General features: G+C 42.0%; 1 protein-coding gene across 4 annotated transcripts in view; it reads right to left on the reverse strand.

Moving 5' to 3' along the window:
• Window positions 1–292: 292 nt before the first annotated feature.
• OS9 (OS9 endoplasmic reticulum lectin) overlaps window positions 293–23,009 on the reverse strand; it is a 29,532-nt gene continuing 6,815 nt past the window's right edge. Inside the window, exons 6-15 of one of the 4 annotated variants that reach the window (XM_079937667.1) lie at window positions 4,973–5,183; window positions 4,758–4,859; window positions 4,422–4,522; window positions 4,169–4,220; window positions 3,696–3,784; window positions 3,218–3,493; window positions 2,743–2,932; window positions 1,656–1,820; window positions 1,386–1,498; window positions 293–1,086 (exon numbers count right to left, since the gene is read on the reverse strand). In XM_079937667.1, the coding sequence (XP_079793793.1) occupies window positions 961–1,086; window positions 1,386–1,498; window positions 1,656–1,820; window positions 2,743–2,932; window positions 3,218–3,493; window positions 3,696–3,784; window positions 4,169–4,220; window positions 4,422–4,522; window positions 4,758–4,859; window positions 4,973–5,183 (1,425 nt within the window). In that variant the 3' untranslated portion in view covers window positions 293–960. Of the gene's footprint in view, window positions 1,087–1,385; window positions 1,499–1,655; window positions 1,821–2,742; window positions 2,933–3,217; window positions 3,494–3,695; window positions 3,785–4,168; window positions 4,221–4,421; window positions 4,523–4,757; window positions 4,863–4,972; window positions 5,184–23,009 lie in introns of all 4 variants that reach the window. The other 3 variants (XM_079937666.1, XM_079937669.1, XM_079937668.1) reach the window with 3 other exon arrangements.

The following is a 23,009-nucleotide window of genomic DNA, read 5'->3' on the forward strand; positions in this document are numbered from 1 at the left end:
CCTGTGGTGGGGTAACTCCGTGTGTACCTTGTGGCTCTCGGGATATAAAGGGGAGAAGAGAAGGGACAGAAATGGACAGATGACGAAAAGAAGGGACACCAGCACTGCAAGTGTTTCAGTCAGGGCCAGGCCAGCAGGCTTTGTTTCACCGTCCTGGTCTCTTCCTGCATACTCCAGCCCCACTGCTACTGCCGGGACTGTGGCGCACAGAATGGGATCAGAGAGCATGCCCTCCAGCCTGAGGAGAACAACAAGTCTCCTCCCTACTGAGCCCCAAACCCACCTACCCCCTCCCAAAAGAAAAAAAAAGATTGATGGTCCATTTCTTTATTTAGAAACCTGATTGTTCTAGAACATGGTGGGTGGATTCGCAGCCTACCCTTTTCATGGGATCGTGTTAGAGGTGGTGGGCAACTTTCTTCCCATTTTCTCAGCAACAGAGAGAAGGTGCTTCAACTCAGAAGCACAGATTGTAGGGAACAGTGTGGAAAGGGAAAGGGGCAGGACATCCCAAGCCAGTCTGGGGGAAGGGGGAAGGCCCTCTGAACAGGTGTAAGGCAGGGGTGGGCCTGCCTCTTGGGGCCTGCTGACCGCCCCGCACTTCTTGCTCCCCCTGCCCTACTCCACTCAAAAGATCTCACAACGCTCTAGGTAGGGAGGGCAAAGGAACCCACAAGCTGGGAGATGACACGGGGGAAGCTGGGAGGAAAGGACGCGGGTACGGGGAGAAGCCCAGGAAAGCAGATCTCACAGGCCTAGGAGGTCTTGAGGGCGCTCTCAGCAGTAGCAGCAGCGCTCAGCCCGAGGCCCCTCCACACCCCCAGGAGGGCCTCGAGGTCCACGGCTCACAGCTCAGCTCTCCTCTGCTGTTTTGCCTCAGGACCCCGGGGGTTGGGGGGGAAGGAGGCAGGGCCAGTCTAGGAAGACTCTGGACTCCGTGGCGAGCCAAAGGCGGTGGTCTCAGAAGTCAAATTCATCCAGGTCCCCCGTGCCCTCCCCGCCCCGAGAGCCCCACACCCGGCGGTAATTGCTCTCCAGCTCTTTCTGCCGCTGCCGCTCCTTCTGCGCCTCTTCAGCTCCCTGCACCTGGTGGGAGGGCACAGGGGGGTGAGCGGAGGCCGAGGGAGGCCCCGGGCGCTGGAGGATCCGGGAGGGCGGGCAAGCATGGGGGAGGCAGGAGCCAGCGCACACACGGCTCGTGGGGCTCTCTGGCTGAGGGCCCGATGCCCAGAACCAATAGCCTCGTCTTACGGATGAGGAAACTGAGGCTGAGCCAGCGGCGAGGCTGGGAGGTGCCTGGAGGATTCTCAACCACACCCTCAACACCTCAGCTGGTTGCGGGAGAGGGAAGGCTGGACAGGACTTGCGGGCGGGGCGCCTCTCACCAAGATATTGAAGAAGATCTCCTTGAGGTTTTTCGTGTCCTCATCAGTCAGCCAGCGCGCATCCTCCTCAGTCCCTTCAGTCCCCGGTCGGACAATTTTGATCTCAATTTTGCCTGGAAAGGATCGGGACAGCCGGTGAATAGAGAGGAGGGGTGGGAGCTTCAGCACAGGTCCTCTGCCCCCGGGCCCCCGGCCGAGGTTCCCAGCCCCTCCACTTCAGCAGCAAGCCCTTCCAACAGCTCTGAATCCAGCCCGCCCTCCAGGGCCCACCTTCGGCTGTGAGTCCCTCCCTCTCCAGCAGCTCTTTCACCAGCCCCTCGATTTGTTTCAGTTGTGGGTTTTCCCGTTTCATCTCGAGGACAGTCAGATCCTGATTGGGGCCTCCGTGATGGAGCTTGGTGACCCGGACCCGGACTCTGTGCTCAGGATCCTCCTCTTAGAGGGGGAGACACACAGGGAGACACAAAGCAGAGCCGTGACTCCAGGGTGAGGGGCTGTGGTGGTCGCCTCTCCCTAAGCCATCAGTTGGTTTCGGCAGTTATTCCATCTCGAACATGTATGTGAGCCAGTGCTCAGAATAAATTAGTGCCCATCACCCCACCACGCTGCAACCCATAAAGCTCCCTGCACCAACTGCAGTCTCCTCCTTCCCTCCCGACCCGATAATTCTGCCCATCACCTACAGGAGAACGACTGCTTTCTGAAGCAAAAATCAGGCCACCTGGGCCTGCAAAGAAGTTTGTTTTAAGAAGCAGGTTGGAAAACTGGTTTGGCACCCCACAATGTCGGGACTCAAAAGACATTTCAGTGTTTATAATAGAGAGAGTGGGATGGAAGGTTTGAGACTAGGACATTCCATTTGGAATGCCTGGTCTCCACACCCACAGGCCCCGTGGAATGGACACAAGGGGCGCAAGAGGAAGCGAACTTCGAGTCTGTCCAGGCAGCTGGCTTATGAGCAGCTGGGCTGCCCCACTGACACCCTGCTAGCTGGGGCCGCTCCCTGCGCAGTGCTAGGCATCGACAGGCAGCACCTGTCACAGACGTGCAGTCTTCCGCACACAGGCTCACATCATTCGGTTAATATCTACTGATCACCCACGAGGTGCCGGCCAAAGTGCTAGGCACTGGATGTACAGGAGCAAGCCGGCAAACAGGCACGCCAGCAAGCCAGAGGCCCTGTGGCCTCCGAAAGCTGCTTCCCAAAAGGACGACTAGGAGGTAACCAGGCGAAGGGACAGAGGTGTTGGGAAGAAGGCAAGCGTGAGAACAGTACCCCAGAAAGAGAGAGAGTGAGCATTCTCAGAAGGGATGAAGATGACGGACCTGGTGCTCCTTCCTGTCTGACAGTTCTCACCTGCTGGCTGGGGGGATGGGGGACGCTTCTGGGGGACAACCCTCCTTTTCTGGTGCTTCTTCATCAGCTCTGGACTCTGTTTTTCCTCCAGCCTTTTGATGAGTTTGTTGAGAGTGGATGTCAGGGCCAGCATAGCCCGATCACGCTCCGCCTCCTTCTTCAGCCCGTCTGGGTCCAGCTCTTTCTCTGTCTGGGAGGCCCAAGGTGGGGGTGGAGAGTCAAGGGTCTGCAGTGTGAGGGGCAGTCCATGCTCCACGGAGGAGGAGTATCTGAGTCTCATCCTTCTCTCTGACCCCTTTCCCCACCATCCCCCCTTTTAATTAAGTAAGCAGCTAGCGGTTCAGGGCGCCAGGTCACATGTCCCAGACAGGGGAGGTGCTGCCCCTGTTCTCCTCCGGTCCCTGGGCCTGTCCCGCCCACAGGCGCTGGCAGCTGCGGAAGCAGCCGGCGGAAGAGTGGAGAGAGTGGAGCTCACCTCCTGGATGATGTTCTCCAGCTCCCGCTCCATGCCAGCCTTCACCTCCGCACGGAGCCGGTCTCGGTCTGACGGGAGCAGTATCCCTTCCAGTTCCTTCTCAAATTCTCCCAGCAACTGCCTTTCATCCTCATCGTCTTCTTCATCCTCATCGTCCTCCTCTTCTTCCACCTCGTTCTCATGTTCTGGATCACGCTTTTCCTTCACCTCCGGTCCCCTGGGAGCGACTTCTGCAGCACCGTCTCCAGGCTGCTCTTGGCCTGCGTCTGGCTTCCCCTGGGTGGGGATCGGGAGTAAGAGGGAGATGGTAGATGGCTGGGGTTTCTGTAGACACGTGGTGGGCAGACAAACAGGGAGGTGGTAGCGGGGGACTCAGGAGGAGTAAAGGAAGTTGAGGTCAGGCCCAGGTCAGGGGTGGTTTTCCGAATGCTCCCAGCAGGGAGGCAGGTTCCACCCCTCCCTGGAGCAGGGCCCATACCTTTCTTGTTCCACCCTTCAGCTCCTCTATCAATCGAATCAAGTCTGCCGGACTCCGAATCACTTTGACCTGCACGTTGTTCTGGAAATCTGTGATGAAAGAATAGGAACGGACCCATTGTGTCTTAAATTAATTCTGTTTTTACTTCCTAAGTAGAGGAATTGAGGAGGCCAAGGAAGGACACAGTCCCTCCCTGCAGGAACTACCTGTCCAGTGTGAGAGATAGGGCCCAACACACCCCTCCAGAGAGCGCTCATGTGGCCTCAGGGGGCCTCACAGGTGAGAGAGAGAAGGATGCTACCAAGCTGCCGCGTCCCCTGCTCTTTCACGCACTCCTATAAAAAGGAATCTGCTGCTGGCCTGGCTCCCAACCTCCCTCCCAGTGTTTTAGCTCTATCCCTACCCCCCACCTGCCCCCTGCAGAACCTGAAAATACATTCAAGCGGTAAAGGAGACGTGGAGGGTTCACTCACCATCGTGGGAGCCTGGCGCTGGATCCGTTGCCTCAAGGTTTGGTTCTTGCTCCTGATGAGAAGAAAAGGGCAGAGTCAAGTACGCAGGCTTATGCATGCCAACCGTACTCTTAAAGCAATGACTCTGGGTAAATGCTTCCATCCCTAGGTAAATGGAGGTCATCTCATCATAATGACCTCAGCTTGAGTGGCCCTCCAACCCAAAGCCCAGGCTCAGCCTCATCAGAGAAACGGCTAGGAAGCTGGCTCTCACCTCAGCCTGTGCCTCCCCCGTTTCTGGCGCCTGTTCCTCTGGCTCGTGAAGCATCTTCCAGAAATCTGATTCCTTACCATCATCCTTGGCTAGGCTTGCGCCTGGAATACAGAGAACAAGGGAGAACCTGAAAGGAGGGGAGAAACAGAAGGGAGCAAATAGCATGGGGTTCGTTCTCCTCTGTTACTAAGGGGTTAGGGCCCGTAGTACTTTTTCACCCACCCCAACAGTCAGGACTGTTAAGGACAAGACACCCCTGGGTGTACAGGACGGTAACGCTGGAGAAGGGAAGAAACGGGAGACCTGTTTCATGGAACAGGTGACACAAGGGCCTACCTGCTTTCTTTTGGGGCATCACCCCAGGCTTGGTTTCACTCCATATTTGAGGGTCCAGGTCTTGCCGACCCTCTACGGCTTTGTCTCCGTACTGCTTTGAGTCTACTGAAAGACAGCGTGTAGGCAGGACAGGGACACATTCCTCTCAGCTCTTGAGTACTTCATCTTCTGCATGTCCCTCCCCATGTCTCTCCTTCCTCGTTTTAATTACTCACCAGCTTGCCTCTGAATGTAGGCCATGTACTCCTCAGGCTGCAGGGCAGGGTGGCAGAGAATGGCCTGGGGAGCAGCACTGGGTGGGGGCCGGAGGAGGGGGTGAGGGCAGAGCCGAGGAGTCCGAATGGTCAGCACGTAAGAGCAGGACAAGGGCTCATCCACTCGATCAATGTAGTCCCCAGAAATACCAGCGCCCTCGTCACAGAGGAACTGCCAGGACAGAGAGGGTGAGTAAATAGTAATTACCACCAACAATTACCATTAGTTCTCAGAGCAGCGGTCTTCCATTAAGCACTTACAGTTTGTCAGGCACTGTGCATACATTGTGCATATGGCACTTTGCATGCATTATCTCATTTAATTATCACAGAAACCCAGTAAGGGAGGTACTAGTATCTCAACTCTGTGGCTCAAGAAACTTAGGTTTGAGGTGGTTGAGGGACTTATCCAGGCTGACCAGCTGCTAAGTGGTAAAAAATAGGAACTGAACTTGGGCAGCTCAACTGTAGGTAACCGGCTGATTTGTTTCACGTTATTGCTTTATATAAATACAGTATGTACATACTTTTACATATTTGATATATATTTTCATATGTATTTGAAATCTATATATTCTTTGTGTGTGTGTGTATGATTTTAAAAAAACGTCAAACAGTTCTAAGGTCCTTGTATTATTCAGAAAGAGAACAAAGATATCAATTAATGTTAGCCTTTGATAAATTTAGCATACACCATTGTAATTTCTAAAGTACTATTAAAAGTAGAAGGGAGGCCTCACTTCTGAATAGCAGCAGGAGCTCTGCAGACCCACTGCTTAGTGAAATTCCATTACCGGTGAACAGTTTTTTTAAATTCACATTTAAAATCTCTGGAAATTTTCCTAAGGACATACAACAAATTAAAAAACATCTATTCAAGAAAATCTGCTACATCTTGGACCGTGAAAGTGTGCAGTACTTGGGCCATGACCTGCTCCCTCCCTCTCTTTCCCCAACCGCCACTTCACAGCTCACTTAGACAGATGCTCCACTCAGGTGAGTGTGGTCCAAAAAACGGGGCTTCCTATCCCCTCAGCATCCAGCCAAGGGATATGGTATTTCACCAGAGGGGCAGGCCACCAATATTTCTCAGTCCTCTCTAGTTCTGAGTTGCAGAGAATAAATTCCTGTTGAATGTGGTCAAGAGATTGAGGACTCCCTTCCTCCACCCAGCCCCACTCATAGGACAGAGGCTCTATTTCAGGTGCAGCAGGACAAGAATATTGGACCTTGATCCCACCACAGATCACTAAAAGGGCAGAGGTTTCACAACAGAGATGCAAACTGAGAAGACCAGAGGCTATTACCCCTGCCCAGGAGTGTCACTCTGACAGAACTGGATCACTGTCCCTGATACCAGCTCCGGAGCAGGGGCTTAGAGATTCTGCCCAGCGGAGAGGCAATCCATAAGAACAGAGAGCTCCAAAGCTCTTTCCAAAGGAACTGACTTCATGTAAAACAGAGTATGGGGAAGTTTAATCCTACGGGCACATTCAAAAAAATGAAAAATTTGATGGTAAGCACTAAAGAAGCTGATAGCATCAAAAACAACCCCTGGGGACTTCCCGGGTGGTGCAGTGGTTGAGAGTCCGCCTGCCGATGCAGGGGACACGGGTTCGTGCCCCGGTCCGGGAAGATTCCACATGCCGCGGAGCGGCTGGGCCCGTGAGCCATGGCTGCTGAGCCTGCGCGTCCGGAGCCTGTGCTCCGCGACGGGAGAGGCCACAACAGTGAGAGGCCCGCGTACCGCAAAAAAAAACAAACAAAAAAACCAACCCCTGTAAAGGGGCCCAAATTTAATTGGATCAGACTATGGACCAACTTATGCCCCACATGTAACAAACTACAGAGCAATCAGCTGGCAATTAGTGGGTAAGAACAGCTGGGTATGAGACCAGCAGAGGCAGACAGGGTAACATCAGCAAGAGAGACAAAGTGAGCCCTGCTGAAACCACTGTCTTCTCGTGTGACTGTGTGCATGTCCAAGGCTGTGCCCTCAGAGAAGTGACATCAGAGGCCTCATATTGTAGGAGAAGTAGACTTCATTAAAATAGCCCAGCCAAGTCACTAAAGAAATAAACAAGCAAACAACCAAAACAAGTCTTGTGGTGGAGGGCAAGAATAAGTATTCAGACTTGCTTCAATATAATACCAAAAATGTCTGGTTTTCAACAAAAAATCACGAGATATGCAAAGAAACAATTCAGTGTGACGCATACACAGGAAAAAAGCAGGCAACAGAACATGCCTGTGAGAGGGCACAGATGTTAGATTTCACAGAGAAACTTTTTTTTTTAACATCTTTATTGGAGTATAATTGCTTTACAATGGTGTGTTAGTTTCTGCTTTATAATAGAGAAACATTTTAAAGTAGTCATTATAAATATGTTCAAGGAGCTAAGAACTTAAATCATACAAAGTATGTTCTCCTATAATTCAAAAAGATACATGCACCCCTATGTTAACAGCAGCACTGTTTACAATAGCCAAGACATGGAAACAAATGTCCATCAATGGATGAATAGGATGGATGAATGGATAAAGATGATGTGGTACACATGTACAATGGAATACTAATCAGCTGTAAAAAAGGATGAAATAATGCCATTTGCAGCAACATGGATGGACCTAGAGATGACCATATTAAGTGAAGTAAGTCAGAAAGAGAAAGACAAATACATTATGATATCACATATGAATCTAAAATATTATGCAAATGAACTTATCTATGAAACAGAAATAGACTCACAGACATAAAGAACAGACTTGTGATTGCCAAGGGGGAGGGGAGGTGGAGGAGAGAAGGATTGGGAGTTTGGGATTAGCAGATGCAAACTATTATATATAGACTGGATAAACAACACGGTCCTACTGTATAGGAAACTATATTCAATATCTTTTGATAAACCACAATGGAAAAGAATTATGAAAAAGAATGTATATATAACTGAATCACTTTTCTGTACAGCAGAAATTAACACAACATTGTAAATCCAGTATACTTCAATGAAATAAATTTAAAAAGGAAAGGAGGGGCAAAGTATATTCTCTGACCACAATGGAATGATATTAGAAATCAATAATATAAAGGAATTTGGGGGAATTCATAAATATGCGGAAATTAAACAATATACTCCTAAGTAGCCAATGGCTCAAAGAAGAAATCACAAGAAAATTAGAAAATACTAAGATAAGTGAAAACACAATGAAGACACAATATATCAAAACTTATGGAATGCAGCTAAAGCAGTGCTTAGAAGAAAATTTTTACCTGTAAAATACAAAAAAGAAGAAAGATATCAGACCCATAACCTGAAAAAGAAAAGCAAACTAAACCCAAAGCAAGCAGGGGGAAGGAAATAATACGGATTAGAACAGAAATGAATGAAATAGAGAACAGAAAAGCAATAGAGAAAATAAACTAAAAGTTGATTTTTGAAAAGATAAATAAAAGTGACAAAACTTTAACTAGATTGACCAAGAAAAAAAGAGAAGACTCAAATTAGTACAGTTGAGGATGAAAGAAGGAACATTACTACCAACCTTACAGATATAAAAAGGATTGTAAAGGAATACGATGATCACCTATATGCCAACAAATCAGATAACTCAGATGAAATGGACAAATTTCTAGAAAGACACAAACTACCAAAACTGACTCAAGAAGAAATAGACAATCTGAATAGACCAGTAACAAGTAAAGAGATTAAGTTAGTAATTAAAACACTAGCTACATAGAAAAGCTTGGGTCAGGTGGGTCTACTGATGAATTCTATCAAACATTTAAAAAATAAAAATACCAATCGGTCTCAAACTCTTCAAAAAATAGAAGAGGAGAGAATACTTCCCAACTCATTCTATGAGACAAGTATTACCCTGACACCAAATCTAGATAAAGATATCACAAAAAAGGAAACCACAGGCCAAAATCTCTCATGATTATAACCCCCCAAATCCTCAACTAGATAAATGAATTCCACAACATATAAAAAGGATTACACACCATGGCCAAGTGGGATTTATTCCAGGAGTACAGGGTTGGGTTAACATTTTTTAAATCAATTAATTTAATTAATACATCCTATCAATAGAATAAAGGACAAAAACCACATGATTATCTCAATGGATACAGAAAAAGCATTTGACAAAATTCAAAATCTCTTCATGATCAAAACATTCAACAAACAAGGAAAAGGGGAACTTCATCGATCAGATAAAAGGCATCTATAGGACTTCCCTGGTGGCACAGTGGTTAAGAATCCACCTGCCAATGCAGGGGACACGGGTTTAATCCCTGGTCTGGGAAGATCCCACATGCCGTGGAGCAGCTAAGCCCATGCGCCACAACTACTGAGCCTGCGCTCTAGAGCCTTCAAGCCACAGCTACTGAAGCCCGTGCGCCACAACTACTGAAGCCCGCACACCTAGAGCCCGTGCTCCACAACAAGAGAAGCCACCGCAATAATCCCGCACACCTCAACAAAGAGTAGCCCCTGCTCGCTGCAACTAGAGAAAGCCCGCGCACAGCAATGAAGACCCAATGCAGCCAAAAAAAAAAAAAAAAAAAAGTAGCCATTTATTTAAAAAAAAAAAGGCATCTATGAAAAATCCACAGCTAACACTATACTTAACAGTAAAAAACTGAATGGTTTCCTCCTGAGATCAGGAACAAGAGAAGGATGTCTGTTCATGCCACTTCTATTCAACATCATACTGGAGGTTCTGACTAGGGCAATTAGGCAAGAAAATGAAATAAAAGGCATCTAGATTAGAAAAACTAAAACTATCTTTATTTACAAGATGACCTGATCTTGCATATAGAAAATCCTAAGGAATCTACTAGAAAAAAAAAAAAAATTACAATAAATGAGTTCAGTAGGTTACAGGATATAGGAATCAACTGTATTTCTATACACCTGCAATGAACAGTCCAAAAATAAAATTAATAATTACATTTGCAATAGCATCAAAGAGAATTAAGTAATTGGGAATAAATGTAGCAAAATAAGTGTAGAACTATTATTCTGAAAACTACAAAACACTAAATCAACTAGACTTCACACTTTTTTTTTTCTGCCACGTGGCTTGCAGGATTTTAGTTCCCTGACCAGGGATCAAACCCGTGCCCCCTGCACTGGAAGCACAGAGTCAACCACTGGACTGCCAGGGAACTCCCTAAATCAACTATACTTCAATTTTTAAAAAATAATAATATAAAAACAATACGACTTCCCTGGTGGCGCAGTGGTTATGAATCTGCCTGCCAATGCAGGGGACATGTGTTCCATCCCTGGTTGGGGAAGATTCCCACATGCCCCAGAGCAACTAAGCCTGTGTGCCACAACTACTGAAGCCCGCACGCCCTAGAGCCCCTGTGCTGCAACTACTGAGCCTGTGTGCTGCAACTACTGAAGCCCACGTGCCTAGAGCCCATGCTCTGCAACAAGAGAAGCCACCACAATGAGAAGCCCGTGCACCACAACGAAGACCCAACGCAGCCAAAACAAAAAAACCCCAATAGCTAACTATTCTTTAACACCCACTATGTCCCAGGAAAAAAACAAACCAAAACAAAAAAACTTCCAGAACTACAAAACATTGCTGAAAGAAATTAAAGACAAACAGAAGGACATCCAAGTTCACAGATTACAAGACTTAATACTGTTAAGATGACAATACTCCCCAAATTGATCTTCAGATTCAATGCAATCTCTATCAAAATTTCAGACACGTTCTTTGCAGAAATTAACAAACTGTTCCTAAAATTCATATGAAAATTCGAGGAACTCCACATAGCCAAAACAATCTTGAAAAAAAAGAACAGGATTGGATTTTGAATTGTACTTATGGATTTCAAAACTTGCTACAAAGCTACAATAATCAAGACATTGTGGTACTGACATAAGTATAAATATATAGACCAAGAAAACAGAATTGAGAGTCCAAAAATTAATTTTCACTGTTATCATCATTTGATTTTCAACAATGTTACCCAGATGATTCAGTGGGAATTATCTTTTCAACAAATGATGCTAGGTCAACTGGATATCTACAAGCAAAAGAATGAAGTTGGACTCCTACTTCCTACCATATACAAAAAATTAAATCCAACTGGATCAAAGACCTACATGTAAAACTATAAAACTCTTAGAAGGAAACATAGGTGTAAGTCTTCCTGGCAATCGTTTGTTGGATACAACATCAAAAGCACAAGTAACAACAAAAACAAAAAATAGATAAATTGGAATCCATCAAAATTAAAGGCCTTTGTGTTGCAAAGGACACCATCAAGAATGTGAACTGGAAACCCACAGAATGGGAGAAAATATTTGCAAATCACACATCTGAGAAAGGACTTGTACCCAGAATATATAAAGAAATTTTACAACTCAATAATAAAATGACACTGCAATTTTTAAATGGGCAAAAGATCTGAATAGATATTTCTCCAAAGAAGACAGACAAATTGCTAATAAGCCCATGAAAAGATGCTCCACGTCCTTAACCATCAGGGAAATGCAAATCAGAACCACAATGAGATGCCGTTTCATACTTACTAGGAAGGTTATAGGCAAAGAGATGAAAAACAAGTGTTGATGGGGATGTGGAGAAACTGAAACCCTCATACACCACTTGTGGGATTATAAAATGATGCTACTGCTTTGGAAACAGTCTGGAGTTTCTCGAAAGATTAAACATAGAATTACCATATGATCCAGCAATTCTACTCCTTGGTACGTACCAAAAGAAATGAGAACATATGTCCACGCAAAAACTTGTTCACGTATGTTAAAAGCAGCATTGTTCATAATAGCCAAAAAGTGCAAACAACCCAAGTGTTCATCAACTGATGAATGGATAAATAGAATGTGGAATATTATTTGGCAATAAAATGTAATGAAGTACTAGTACATGCTATGCACAGATGACCCTTGAAAACACGGTAAATGAAAGAAGCCAGACACAAAAGGTCACACATTGCATATATATATGAAATGAAATGCCCAGAATAAGCAAATCTATAGAGTGAAAGATTAGAGGTTGTCTAGAGGGAGGATGGGGTTTGGTGCAGAGGTGGAATGGAAAGTAACTGCTAAAGGGTAGTGGATTTCTTTTACGGTGATGACAGTGTTCTAAAATTGATTGTGGTGATGGTTGTACAACTGAATATACAAAAAACCACTGAATTGCACACTGAATTGTGTGGTATGTGAATTATATCTCGATAAAGATGTTATTTAAAAAAATAAAGAGCATAACTTCCCACTGAGATGAGAGAAAAAGTGGCATAATTAAGACAAAATAAAGCAAACCAAAAGCAAGAAAGGAGAGAAAAAGAAAGTGGAACAGAAGAAAGCATAAAATAAAACGTTAGACATAAGTCCAAATATACACACACACACATATAAATGGTTAAAAATACAAGTATATGCTATTTAGAGACACATTTAAAACATAAGAATATAGAAAAGATAAAAGCAAAAGGATGAAAAAAATAAGCAAACATAACTCAATGAAAGCTGTTACAGCTAATATTATTATCACACAAGAGACTTTAAGTAAAAAAATTACTAGATAAAGAAGGTCAATTCATAATGTTAAAATGTTCAATTTATGAGGACGATAATTTAAATTGTGTGTAATTCTTTATCTTCCTTATTGTCTGTCTCTCCCAACTAGAGCAGGCATTTCTGTCTGTTGTGTTCCCTGAAATATCGCTAGCAACTAGAACAGTGCCTGGCACATAGAAACACTTAATAAACATTTGTTGAACAAATTAATACATAGCCCCAAGATACAAAAGCAACAACTGACAGAATAATGATGAATAAATTCAAAGAATAATAAGGAATAACACACAAATCCATAATTATAGCAGAAGACAAAGCAGTAAGGATACAAAAGATTTGAACAATCATGACCTGAAAGACATACAGAAAACACTGTGCCTAACAGTAGAGGACACGTTCTTTTCAAGCACAAAGAATCATTCACAGAAATTGACATATATTGGACCATACAAGTCTCAACAAATTGAAACTTACATGGTCCAGGACTTGTATTTGAGGACTCAAATTAAATGGTACCACCATTAAAATCTATATAATTATGAGATATATAAGATAATCAGGGAAACGAAATTATTGAATATTTGGTGATAAGAAATTATGGTTAATTTTTTAGTGTGATATGGTATTGTGGTTATATTTTTAAAAGGGCTCTAGTCTTTTAGGGATAATACAGAAATATTTATGGATGAAATGATATGATGTCTGTAATTTGTTTCCAAATAATCTGGGAGTGGAGGTGTAGTGCAGGGGGGTGGGCAAGGGCATAGATGAAATGAGACTGGCCATATTGGCTCAAGCCAGACGACACACAGGTGGGTCACTGGACAATTATCTCTGATTCTGTGTTTTAAATTTTCCATAACAAAAATTTTAAAAAGACAATCTTTAAATATATATAACCTGCACCCAGCAATTACACTTTCAAGATACAGTTACACATATACATATGTATAATGGAATAATCTTTTGTAATGACAAAAAGTAGGGGGGAAACTATTTTAATCAGTACAGTAATGGTGACAAAATGATAGAATATTCACACAATGGAACATTATGCAAATGTGAAAACAAAGAATAAAGTTCTAGATGTACTGCCACTGAAAGATGTCTAAGAATTATTGTCAAGATATACAAAAACAAGGTGCAGAATGTCTGTTTAATATACTGTGTATTGTGTGTAAAAAAAGGGAACAGGAAATAAGAATCTCTAGTCATAATTGCTTTTAAACACACAAAGAAAGGCTGGAAGGACAAAGAATAATCTAAGCAGGGTTACTTGGGGGGCGGGGGTGGGGGGAGGGCGCGATGGGAAATGAGCAGGTGGGAGGGAAGTTTGGAGGGAAATTTTTCACTGCACACCTCTTTATAGTTTCTGGGTTTTGAGTCATGGGAAAGTAGTATCCATTTGAAAATTAGATAAACTTAAAATAGGCTTAGAAAACTGTGATACATACCTAAAGTAGTACTTGGAGAGAAATTTATAAGAGACGGATTATACAAGAGGAAAAGCTGGAAATGAACTAAGTATTCATTTCAAGAAGTTAGAAGAAAACAGCAAATTAAAGCTGAAAAAAGTAGAAGGAAGGAAAATAAAGGTTAGCGTGGAAATAAATACAATGGAAAACAAATACGATACAGAAGGTCAACATAGTCAAAATGAGTTCTCTGAAAAGTCTACTAAAACTGACCAACCTCTCGAGAAACTGACCAGTAACAAAAGAGCAAGGCAAAAATAACCCATGAGCAAGGAAAAGAAGAGCCTAATTACAGATGCTACAGAAATTAGAAAGATAATAGAAGGATATCATGAACAACTTTGTACCAATAAATCTGAAAAATGAGACAAACTAGATAAATTCCTAAAAAATATAACTTACTAAGACTGACCCAACTAGGTATAGAAAACTTTGAATATTCCTAAAACTACTAAATCAAATGAATCATAAGTTTATGATTTCCACAAATCATAAAGGGTTTCCATAAATCTTTCCACAAAGAAAACCTAGACTGAGATGATTTTCCAGGTGATTCTAGCAAACATTTAAGGAATAAAAACTTGCAATCTTACACACCCTTCAGAGTATAGAAAAAGTGAACATTTTTCAATTTATTTTCTGAGGCTAGCATAACCTTGTCACTAAAGCATGATAAGGACAGTACTAGAAGGAAAAACTACAGGTCAATACCTCTCAGGAGATACACTATACAAGATCCTTTAAAACATCACAAACTGAGCCCAACAAGATATAAAAGGATAGTCAAAGGTAATACATATGACTGAACTGGGTTCATCTCGGGAAAGCAAAATTGGTTTAACATTGGAAAAGCAATAAATAACTTAATGTCAAATCACAGATATAGAGAACAAACTAGTGGTTACCAGTGGGGAGATGAAGAGGGGGGCAATATAGGGATAGAGGATTAAGAGGTACAAACTATAATGTATAAAATAAACTACAAGGATATACTGTGTAACACAGGGAATACAGCCAATATTTCATAATAACTATAAATGGAGTATAACCTTTAAAAATTGTGAATCACCATATTGTACACCTGTAATTTATATAATATAATCAACTATACTTCAATTTTTAAAAATGTTTTAATAAGAGCAAAAAAAATTTCTGAGTGTATAAAAAGAAGCTAACAATGGTTACCTTTTTATGGGGATGGGAAGAGACTGATGAGGGGAAAGGTGTGTTGAGGCTTTTCTCTGTATACTTTGTAAAGCATTTCTACATTGGAGCTATGAAAATTTAATACCTATTCAAAAATTAAATATAAAATTTTTTAAGTGTGAAAAAAAATCCAAGTTAGAAAGAGAACAGAACAAACTTAAAAGAAGAAGAAGGAAAGAAATAATAAAGATAAAATAATGAAGATGTTAATGAAATAGTAATCAGACAATAGAGAGGATAAACAAAGTCAAAAGGTAGCTCTTGGACTAATAGACAAATCTCTGGCAAGACAGATCAACAAAAAGAGAAAAGGCAAAGTCAATATTAGGAATTAAAAAGGGGGTATATCTACAAAAACAGATTTTAAATAAAAATAAAACACTAATTTTATGCTAATACATTTGAAAATTTAGGAATGAAATAATGGCTTAAGAAATTATAATTTATTAATGCTTCATGACATAGTAAACCTAAAAAATTTTATTATCATTAAGTAAATTAAAACAGTAGTAAAAACCATGCCCACAATATACCAATACTGTGGTGAATTGTGGGGATGAGGCAGTTTTACAGAGTTCTCCCAAACCTTTAAAGAACAGATGAATTCCTATCTTAGCAAACTATTTCAGAGAACAAAGAAAGAGGGAAGATTCTCAAGGCACTTATGAAGCTAGTATTACCTGATACCAAAAGATGGTAAGCACAATACAAAAAAAGAAAATTATAGACCAATTCACACATGAAAATAGCTGTAAAAATCACGTATTAGGAGACTGAACATAGCAGTGTGTTAAGAATAGTTCAAGACGATGGATTATCCCAGAAATGCAAGGGTAAAAAACCTTAGAAAATGTATTACTTTAATTTACCATATAAAAAAACAGAGATGAAAAACCATAGGACCCTCTTAATAGATACAGAAAAACATGTGTTAAAATTCCACAGCTTTGCATCATGAAAATATTCAGCAAATTAGGAATAGAATGGATCTTCATTCACCTGATAAAGAGAGTCTACAAAAAGCCTACAGGAAAATATGTTAATAGTGTAACTTCAGGGACTTCCCTGGTGGTCCAGTGGTTAAGACCCTGCACTCCCGGGCTTCCCTGGTGGCGCAGTGTTTAAGAATCCACCTGCCAATGCAGGGGACACGGGTCTGAGCCCTGGTCCGGGAAGATCCTACATGCCGCGGAGCAACTAAGCCCATGCGCCATAACTACTGAGCCTGCGCTCTAGAGCCCGCGAGCCACAACTACTGAGCCCGCGCGCCTAGAGCCTGTGCTCCACAACAAGAGAAGCCTGCACACGCAACAAAAGAGTAGCCCCCGCTCGCCACAGCTAGAAAAAGCCCACATGCAGCAATGAAGACCCAACGCAGCCAAAAGTAAATAAATTTATTAAAAACAAAACAAAACAAAAACCTTGGTTAAATACCCTGCGCGGGCTTCCCTGGTAGCATGGTGGTTAAGAATCCACCTGCCAATGCAGGGGACACGGGTTCGAGCCCTGGTCCAGGAAGAGCCCACATGCCGCGGAGCAACTAAGCCTGTGCGCCACAACTACTGAGCCTGCGCTCTAGAGCCTGCTAGTCACAACTACTGAGCCCGTGAGCCTAGAGCCCATGCTCCACAACAAGAGAAGCCATCGCAATGAGAAACCCGCTCACCGCAAGGACGAGTAGCCCCTACTCACCACAACTAGAGAAAGCCTGTGCGCAGCAATGAAGACCCAACGCAGCCAAAAATAAGTAAATAAAATAAATATTTTTTTAAAAAATAATAAACAAAGACCCTGCACTCCCAGTGCAGGGGGCCCAAGTTTGATCCCTGGTCAGGGAACTAGATCCTGCATGCTGCAAATGAAAAAAGATCCTGAATGCCGCAACTAAAGATCCCACACGGGGACTTCCCTAGTGGCACAGTGGTTGAGAATCTGCCTGCCAATACAGGGTACACGGGTTCAATCCCTGGTCCGGGAAGATCCCACAACCCGTGGAGCAACTAAGCCCATGTGCCACAACTACTGAGCCTGCATTCTAGAGCCCATGAGCCACAACTACTGAGTCCTCGCACCGCAACTACTGAAGCCTGTGTGCCTAGAGCCCCTGCTCTGCAACAAGAGAAACCAACGCAATGAGAAGGCCACGCACTGCAGTGAAGACCCAACACAGCCAAAAAAAAAAAAAAAAAAAAAGATCCACACACCACAACTAAAGATTCTGCACGCCACAACGAAGATCCTGCACTCCACAACAAAGATCCTGCGTGCCACAAAAAGACCTGGACAGCTAAATAAATAAATAAAATACTTTTAAAAACTAGTGTAACTTCAGGAGCATTCCCTTTAAAGTCAGGAACAAGTCAAAGATGGCCATCATCACCATTTCTATTGCACTGTAAGTATAAGGAAAATGAAATGTATATGAATTAGAAAGGAAGAAACCAAAATTGTCCCTATTTGCAGATGACATGATTATTTACACAGGAAATCCATGGGAATCTGCAAACTATTAGAAATGAGAGAGTTCAGCAAAGTTGCTGAATACAAGATCAATACATAAAATCAATTAATGTGACCATACACCAGCAACAATCAATCATAAGATGTACTTTTTAAAAGATGCCATTTACAATTGCATCAAAAACTATAAGGTGCCTGTATGCTTGAAACATGTACATATACACACAAGACACAAATAAACAAAAGCTACAAGGTCTCTAGGACTAACCTCACATAAGATGTACGAGAGCTTCACAAAGAACATTTAAATCTTACTAAAGTACAAGACAATAAAAACAAGTAAACATCATGTTCATAGTATATGAAGACTCAATATCATAAAATATCAATTCTCTCCAAATTAATCTAAAATTCAACATACTTCCAGTTAAAACTCCCAAAACAGTTTTTCACAGAACTTATCCAACAATAGCCCAGATGGTTTTGAAGAACAAAGGAAAATACACAGTATCAGATAACAAAACTTAGTAATAGACAGACTTTTAAAACAAAAGAGAAGCCAATAAGAAAGTACACACATATATTGGAACCTGATAAATGACTGAGGTGGTGCTACAAATCAGAGAGGAAATGCAGATTACTCAATAAATGATGCTGGGACAACTGGTTATCCTGATGGAAATTAGGTATATTTAGGTCCCAAGCTTACACTATACATTAAATTTTTGATTGAATTGAAGTCCGAAATATAATAAGAAATCTTCTAAAACTTCAAAAAATATAGGTGAATAGAAAAGTATTTAATAAAAGATCCAAAGTACAAACTATAAAGAAAAAGACTGAAAATTTTAATCATATTGGAATTAAGGATTCAAAACTAATATACAGAAAGCTGCTGCATTTCTATACACTAACAATGAAATATCAGAGAAATTAAGAAAACAATCCCATTAAAAGACCTAAATATAAAACCAGATACTGGGACTTCCCTGGTGGCACAGTGGTTAAGAATCCGCCTGTCAATGCAGGGGACATGGGTTCGATCCCTGGTCTGGGAAGATCCCACATGCCTCAGAGCAACTAAGCCCGTGCGCCACAACTACTGATCCTGCGCTCTAGAGCCCACGAGCCACAACTACTGAGCCCACATGCCACAACTACTGAGCCCACATGCCACAACTACCGAAGCCTGCACGCCTAGAGCCTGTGCTCCGCAACAAGAGAAGCCACTGCAATGAGAAGCCTGCTTGCCGCAACTAGAGAAAAGCCGGCCCACAGCAACGAAGACCCAACGCAGCCAAAAAAAACAACAGAAAAAAAACCCCAGATACTATAAAATTCCTAGACGAAAACATAGGCAGAACACTCTTTGACATAAATCACAGAAATTTTTTTTGGCTCCGTCTCCTAGAGAAGTGGAAATAAAAGCAAAAATAAACAAATGGGATCTAATTAAACTTAAAAGCTTTTGCACAGCAAAGAAAGCCATAAACAAAACGAAAAGACAACCTATGGAATGGGAGAAAATATTTGTGAACAATGTGACCAACAAGGGCTTAATTTCCAAAATATACAACAGCTCATACAGCTCAATATCAAAAAAAACAAAGAACCTATCAAAAAGTGGGCAGAAGATCTAAATAGACATTTCTCCAGAGAAGACATACAGATGGCCAACAGGCACATGAAAAGATGCTCAACATTGCTAATTATCAGAGAAATGCAAATCAAAACTACAATGAGGTATCACCTCACACCAGTCAGAATAGCCATCATTAAAGAGTCTACAAATAATAAATGCCGCAGAGGGTGTGGTGAAAAGGGAACCCTCCTATACTGTTGGTGGGAATGTAAATTGGTGCACCACTATGGAAAACAGTATGGAGGTTCCTTAAAAAACTAAAAATAGGGTTCCCCTGGTGGCGCAGTGGTTGAGAGTCCGCCTGTCGATGCAGGGGACGCAGGTTCGTGCCCCGGTCCGGGAAGATCCCACATGCCGCAGAGCAGCTGGGCCCGTGAGCCATGGCCACTGAGCCTGCGCGTCCGGAGCCTGTGCTCTGCAACGGGAGAGGCCACAACAGTGAGAGGCCCGCGTACCGCAAAAAAAACAAAAACAAAAAAACTAAAAATAGAGTTACATATGATCCAGCAATCCCACTCCTGGGCATATATCCGGATAAAACTATAATTCAAAAAGAAACATGCACCCTAAAGTTCATAGCAGCACTATTTACAATAGCCAAAACATGGAAGCAACCTAAATGTCCATTGACAGATGAATGGATAAAGAGATGTGGTATATATACACAATGGAATACTACTCAGCCATAAAAACAATGAAATAATGCCATTTGCAGCAACATGTATGCACCTAGAGATTATCATACTAAGTGAAGTAATTCAGAAAGAGAAAGACAAATATCATATATCACTTATATGTGGAATCTAAAATATGATACAAATGAACTTATTTACAAAACAGAAACAGACTCATAGACATAGAAAATAAACTTATGGTTACCAAAGGGGAAAGGGGGTGGGGGAGGGATCAATTCGAAGTTTGGGATTAGCAGATACACACTACTATACATAAAATAAACAATAAGGACCTACTGTATGGCATAGGGAACTATATTCAATATCTTGTAATAACCTATAATGGAAAAGAATCTGAAAAAATATATATAACTGAATCACTTTGCTGTATACCTGAAACTAATACAACACTGTAAATCAACTCTACTTCAATAAAAAGTTTGTTCTGAAAAAAAATTTTGTTAATTAAAGGTACGTTTAAGACATTCTAAACAAAAGAAAAAGATAAGCTATAGAGAAAATGTAAGTAACTAAGGAATTAAATATGGAATATATAAAAAAATGCCTACCTACCTCATTCTATGAGGCTAGCATTACCCTGATACCAAAGCCCGACAAAGGTATTACAAGAAAAGAAAATTATAGGCCAATATCCCTTGTGAATACAGATGCAAAATTTCTCAACAAAATACGAGGAAAACAAATTCAGCAGCACACTGAAAGCATTATACATCATGATTTATGTGGGATTTATTCCAGGAATGCAAAGATGGTTCAACATATAAAAAAATCAATCTATATAACATAATACATCACATTAATATAATAGAATGCAGAAAAAAGCCACATGATCATCTCAATTCACGTAGAAAAAGCATTTAACAAAATTCAACATTCTTTCATGATAAAATCACTTGATAAACTAGGAAGAGAAGAGAATGTCTCAACATGATAAAGGCCATACATGAAAACCCCACCACTAATGTCACACTCAATGATGAATGAATGAGAGCCTTTCCCCTAATATTAGGAAGAAGATAAGGATGCCTACTTTATGTCACTTCTATTTAACACAGTACTAGAAGTTCTAACCAGAGCAATTAAGCAAGAAAAAGAAATAAAGGGCACCCAAATTGGAAAGGAAGAAGTAAATTTATCTGTTTCAGAGGTGACATGACATTACACATAGAAAATCCAAAGGAGGCCATGCTTGCCTTCTGAGATGGACCACATTCTGCCTATGGAATGTGTATCTCTCCTTTCACTTTACTACGGCTTGCTTTTTGAATTCTTTCCTGCACAAAATCAAGGACCCTCACTTGATGGCCCATCCCAGGAACTCACCTGAGACCTGGGACATGACCATCTCTTGTGCCTCATTTTCCTGCAACCTCTTTGCAAAGGATATTAATAAATCTACTTCTTACCTATCACTTTCCCTCTTGCTGAATTCCTTCTGCTCTGAAACATAAAGAACCTGAGCTTCATTAAGTCCTGAGACGAGCTGTGTGGTTTCAATTGGAAGACTGCGGGTTTGAGTCCCATCTGGGGTGCAGTTTTAGCTCCTCCTCAAGGGATATACATAGCAATCTGATACAGTCTTTGAGTTCTGTAGGAACTAAGGCCCCCACCCAGATAGAGGCCAGAATGATGATACTGACCTTCCTGGCTTCAATACACTAAAGCTTGGACTCTGCCCACTTCTGCCCCAATTCTATGCTGATCTCCTCTACTCAAGCCTCTTCATGAGTATGCATGTACCCTTAGCTAAAAAATTCCCCAATTTTGCTGTTCGGGGAGACACTGGTTTGGGAAAGATCCCCCCTGTCCTTCGTACTTGCTGTAAGTAATAAATCCTTCCTTCTCCTGAAAAAAAAAAAAAGAAAAGAAAATCCAAAGGAACCCAAACAAAACAATTGTTAGAGCTAATAAATGAATTCAGCAAAGACGCAGGAATAAAATCAACATGCAAATATCAGTTGTATCTCTATACACTTGCAATGAACAATTCAAAAAGGAAATTAAAAAAAAAATTTCATTCACAATAGCATCAAAAAAAATACTTAGGGTACATTTATCCAAGAAGGTGAAAGACTCGTATACTGAAAACCACAAAACATTATTAAAAGAAATTATAGAAGATACAAATAAATGGAAAGACATTCCATGTTCATGGACTGGAAAACATAATATTGCTAAGACGGCAATACTACACTAAGTGATATACATATTCAATGTAATCCCTATCAAAATCTCAACAGCATATTTTAATATAGAAAAACCCATTTTAGGACTTCCCTGGTGGCGCAGTGGTTAAGAATCCGCCTGCCAATGCAGGGGACACGGTTCAAGCCCTGGTCCGGGAAGATCCCACATGCCGCGGAGCAACTAAGCCCGTGCGCCACAACTGCTGAGCCTGCGCTCTAGAGCCCGTGAGCCACAACTACTGACCCCGCGTGCCACAACTACTGAAGCCTGCGCGCCTAGAGCCGGTGCTCCACAACAAGAGAAGCCACCGCAATGAGAAGCGCACGCACCACAACGAAGAGTAGCCCCTGCTCGCTGCAACTAGAGAAAGCCCCCGTGCAGCAATGAAGACCCAACGCAGCCAAAAATAAATAAATTTATTTTTTAAAAAAGTCATCGAACTGGATCTCCATGTCACTCCACAGAATGGTAAAAACATCGATTAGTGAAAAAGCAAAACTATACCGATGTATAATTTTAAAATACAAAATGTATATATTGCCTGTGATATGTGTAGCATTAATAAAAGTACAAAGCAAGCATAGAGATGGTTGTGGTTGTTTCTGGAGAGGAGAGAGAGGGAAGAAATGAGAGGGTGGCTTTTACTATATCATTAGCATTTTATTCCTTCTATTAAAAAAAACAGATCTGAAGCAAATACGGCAAAATGTTAACATCTGTTTAACTTGGCAGTGGATTTATGGGTCTCTTTGACATTATTTT

This window comes from Stenella coeruleoalba (assembly GCF_951394435.1).
Source record: "Stenella coeruleoalba genome assembly, chromosome: 11".
Classification (NCBI taxonomy): Eukaryota; Metazoa; Chordata; class Mammalia; order Artiodactyla; family Delphinidae; genus Stenella; species Stenella coeruleoalba.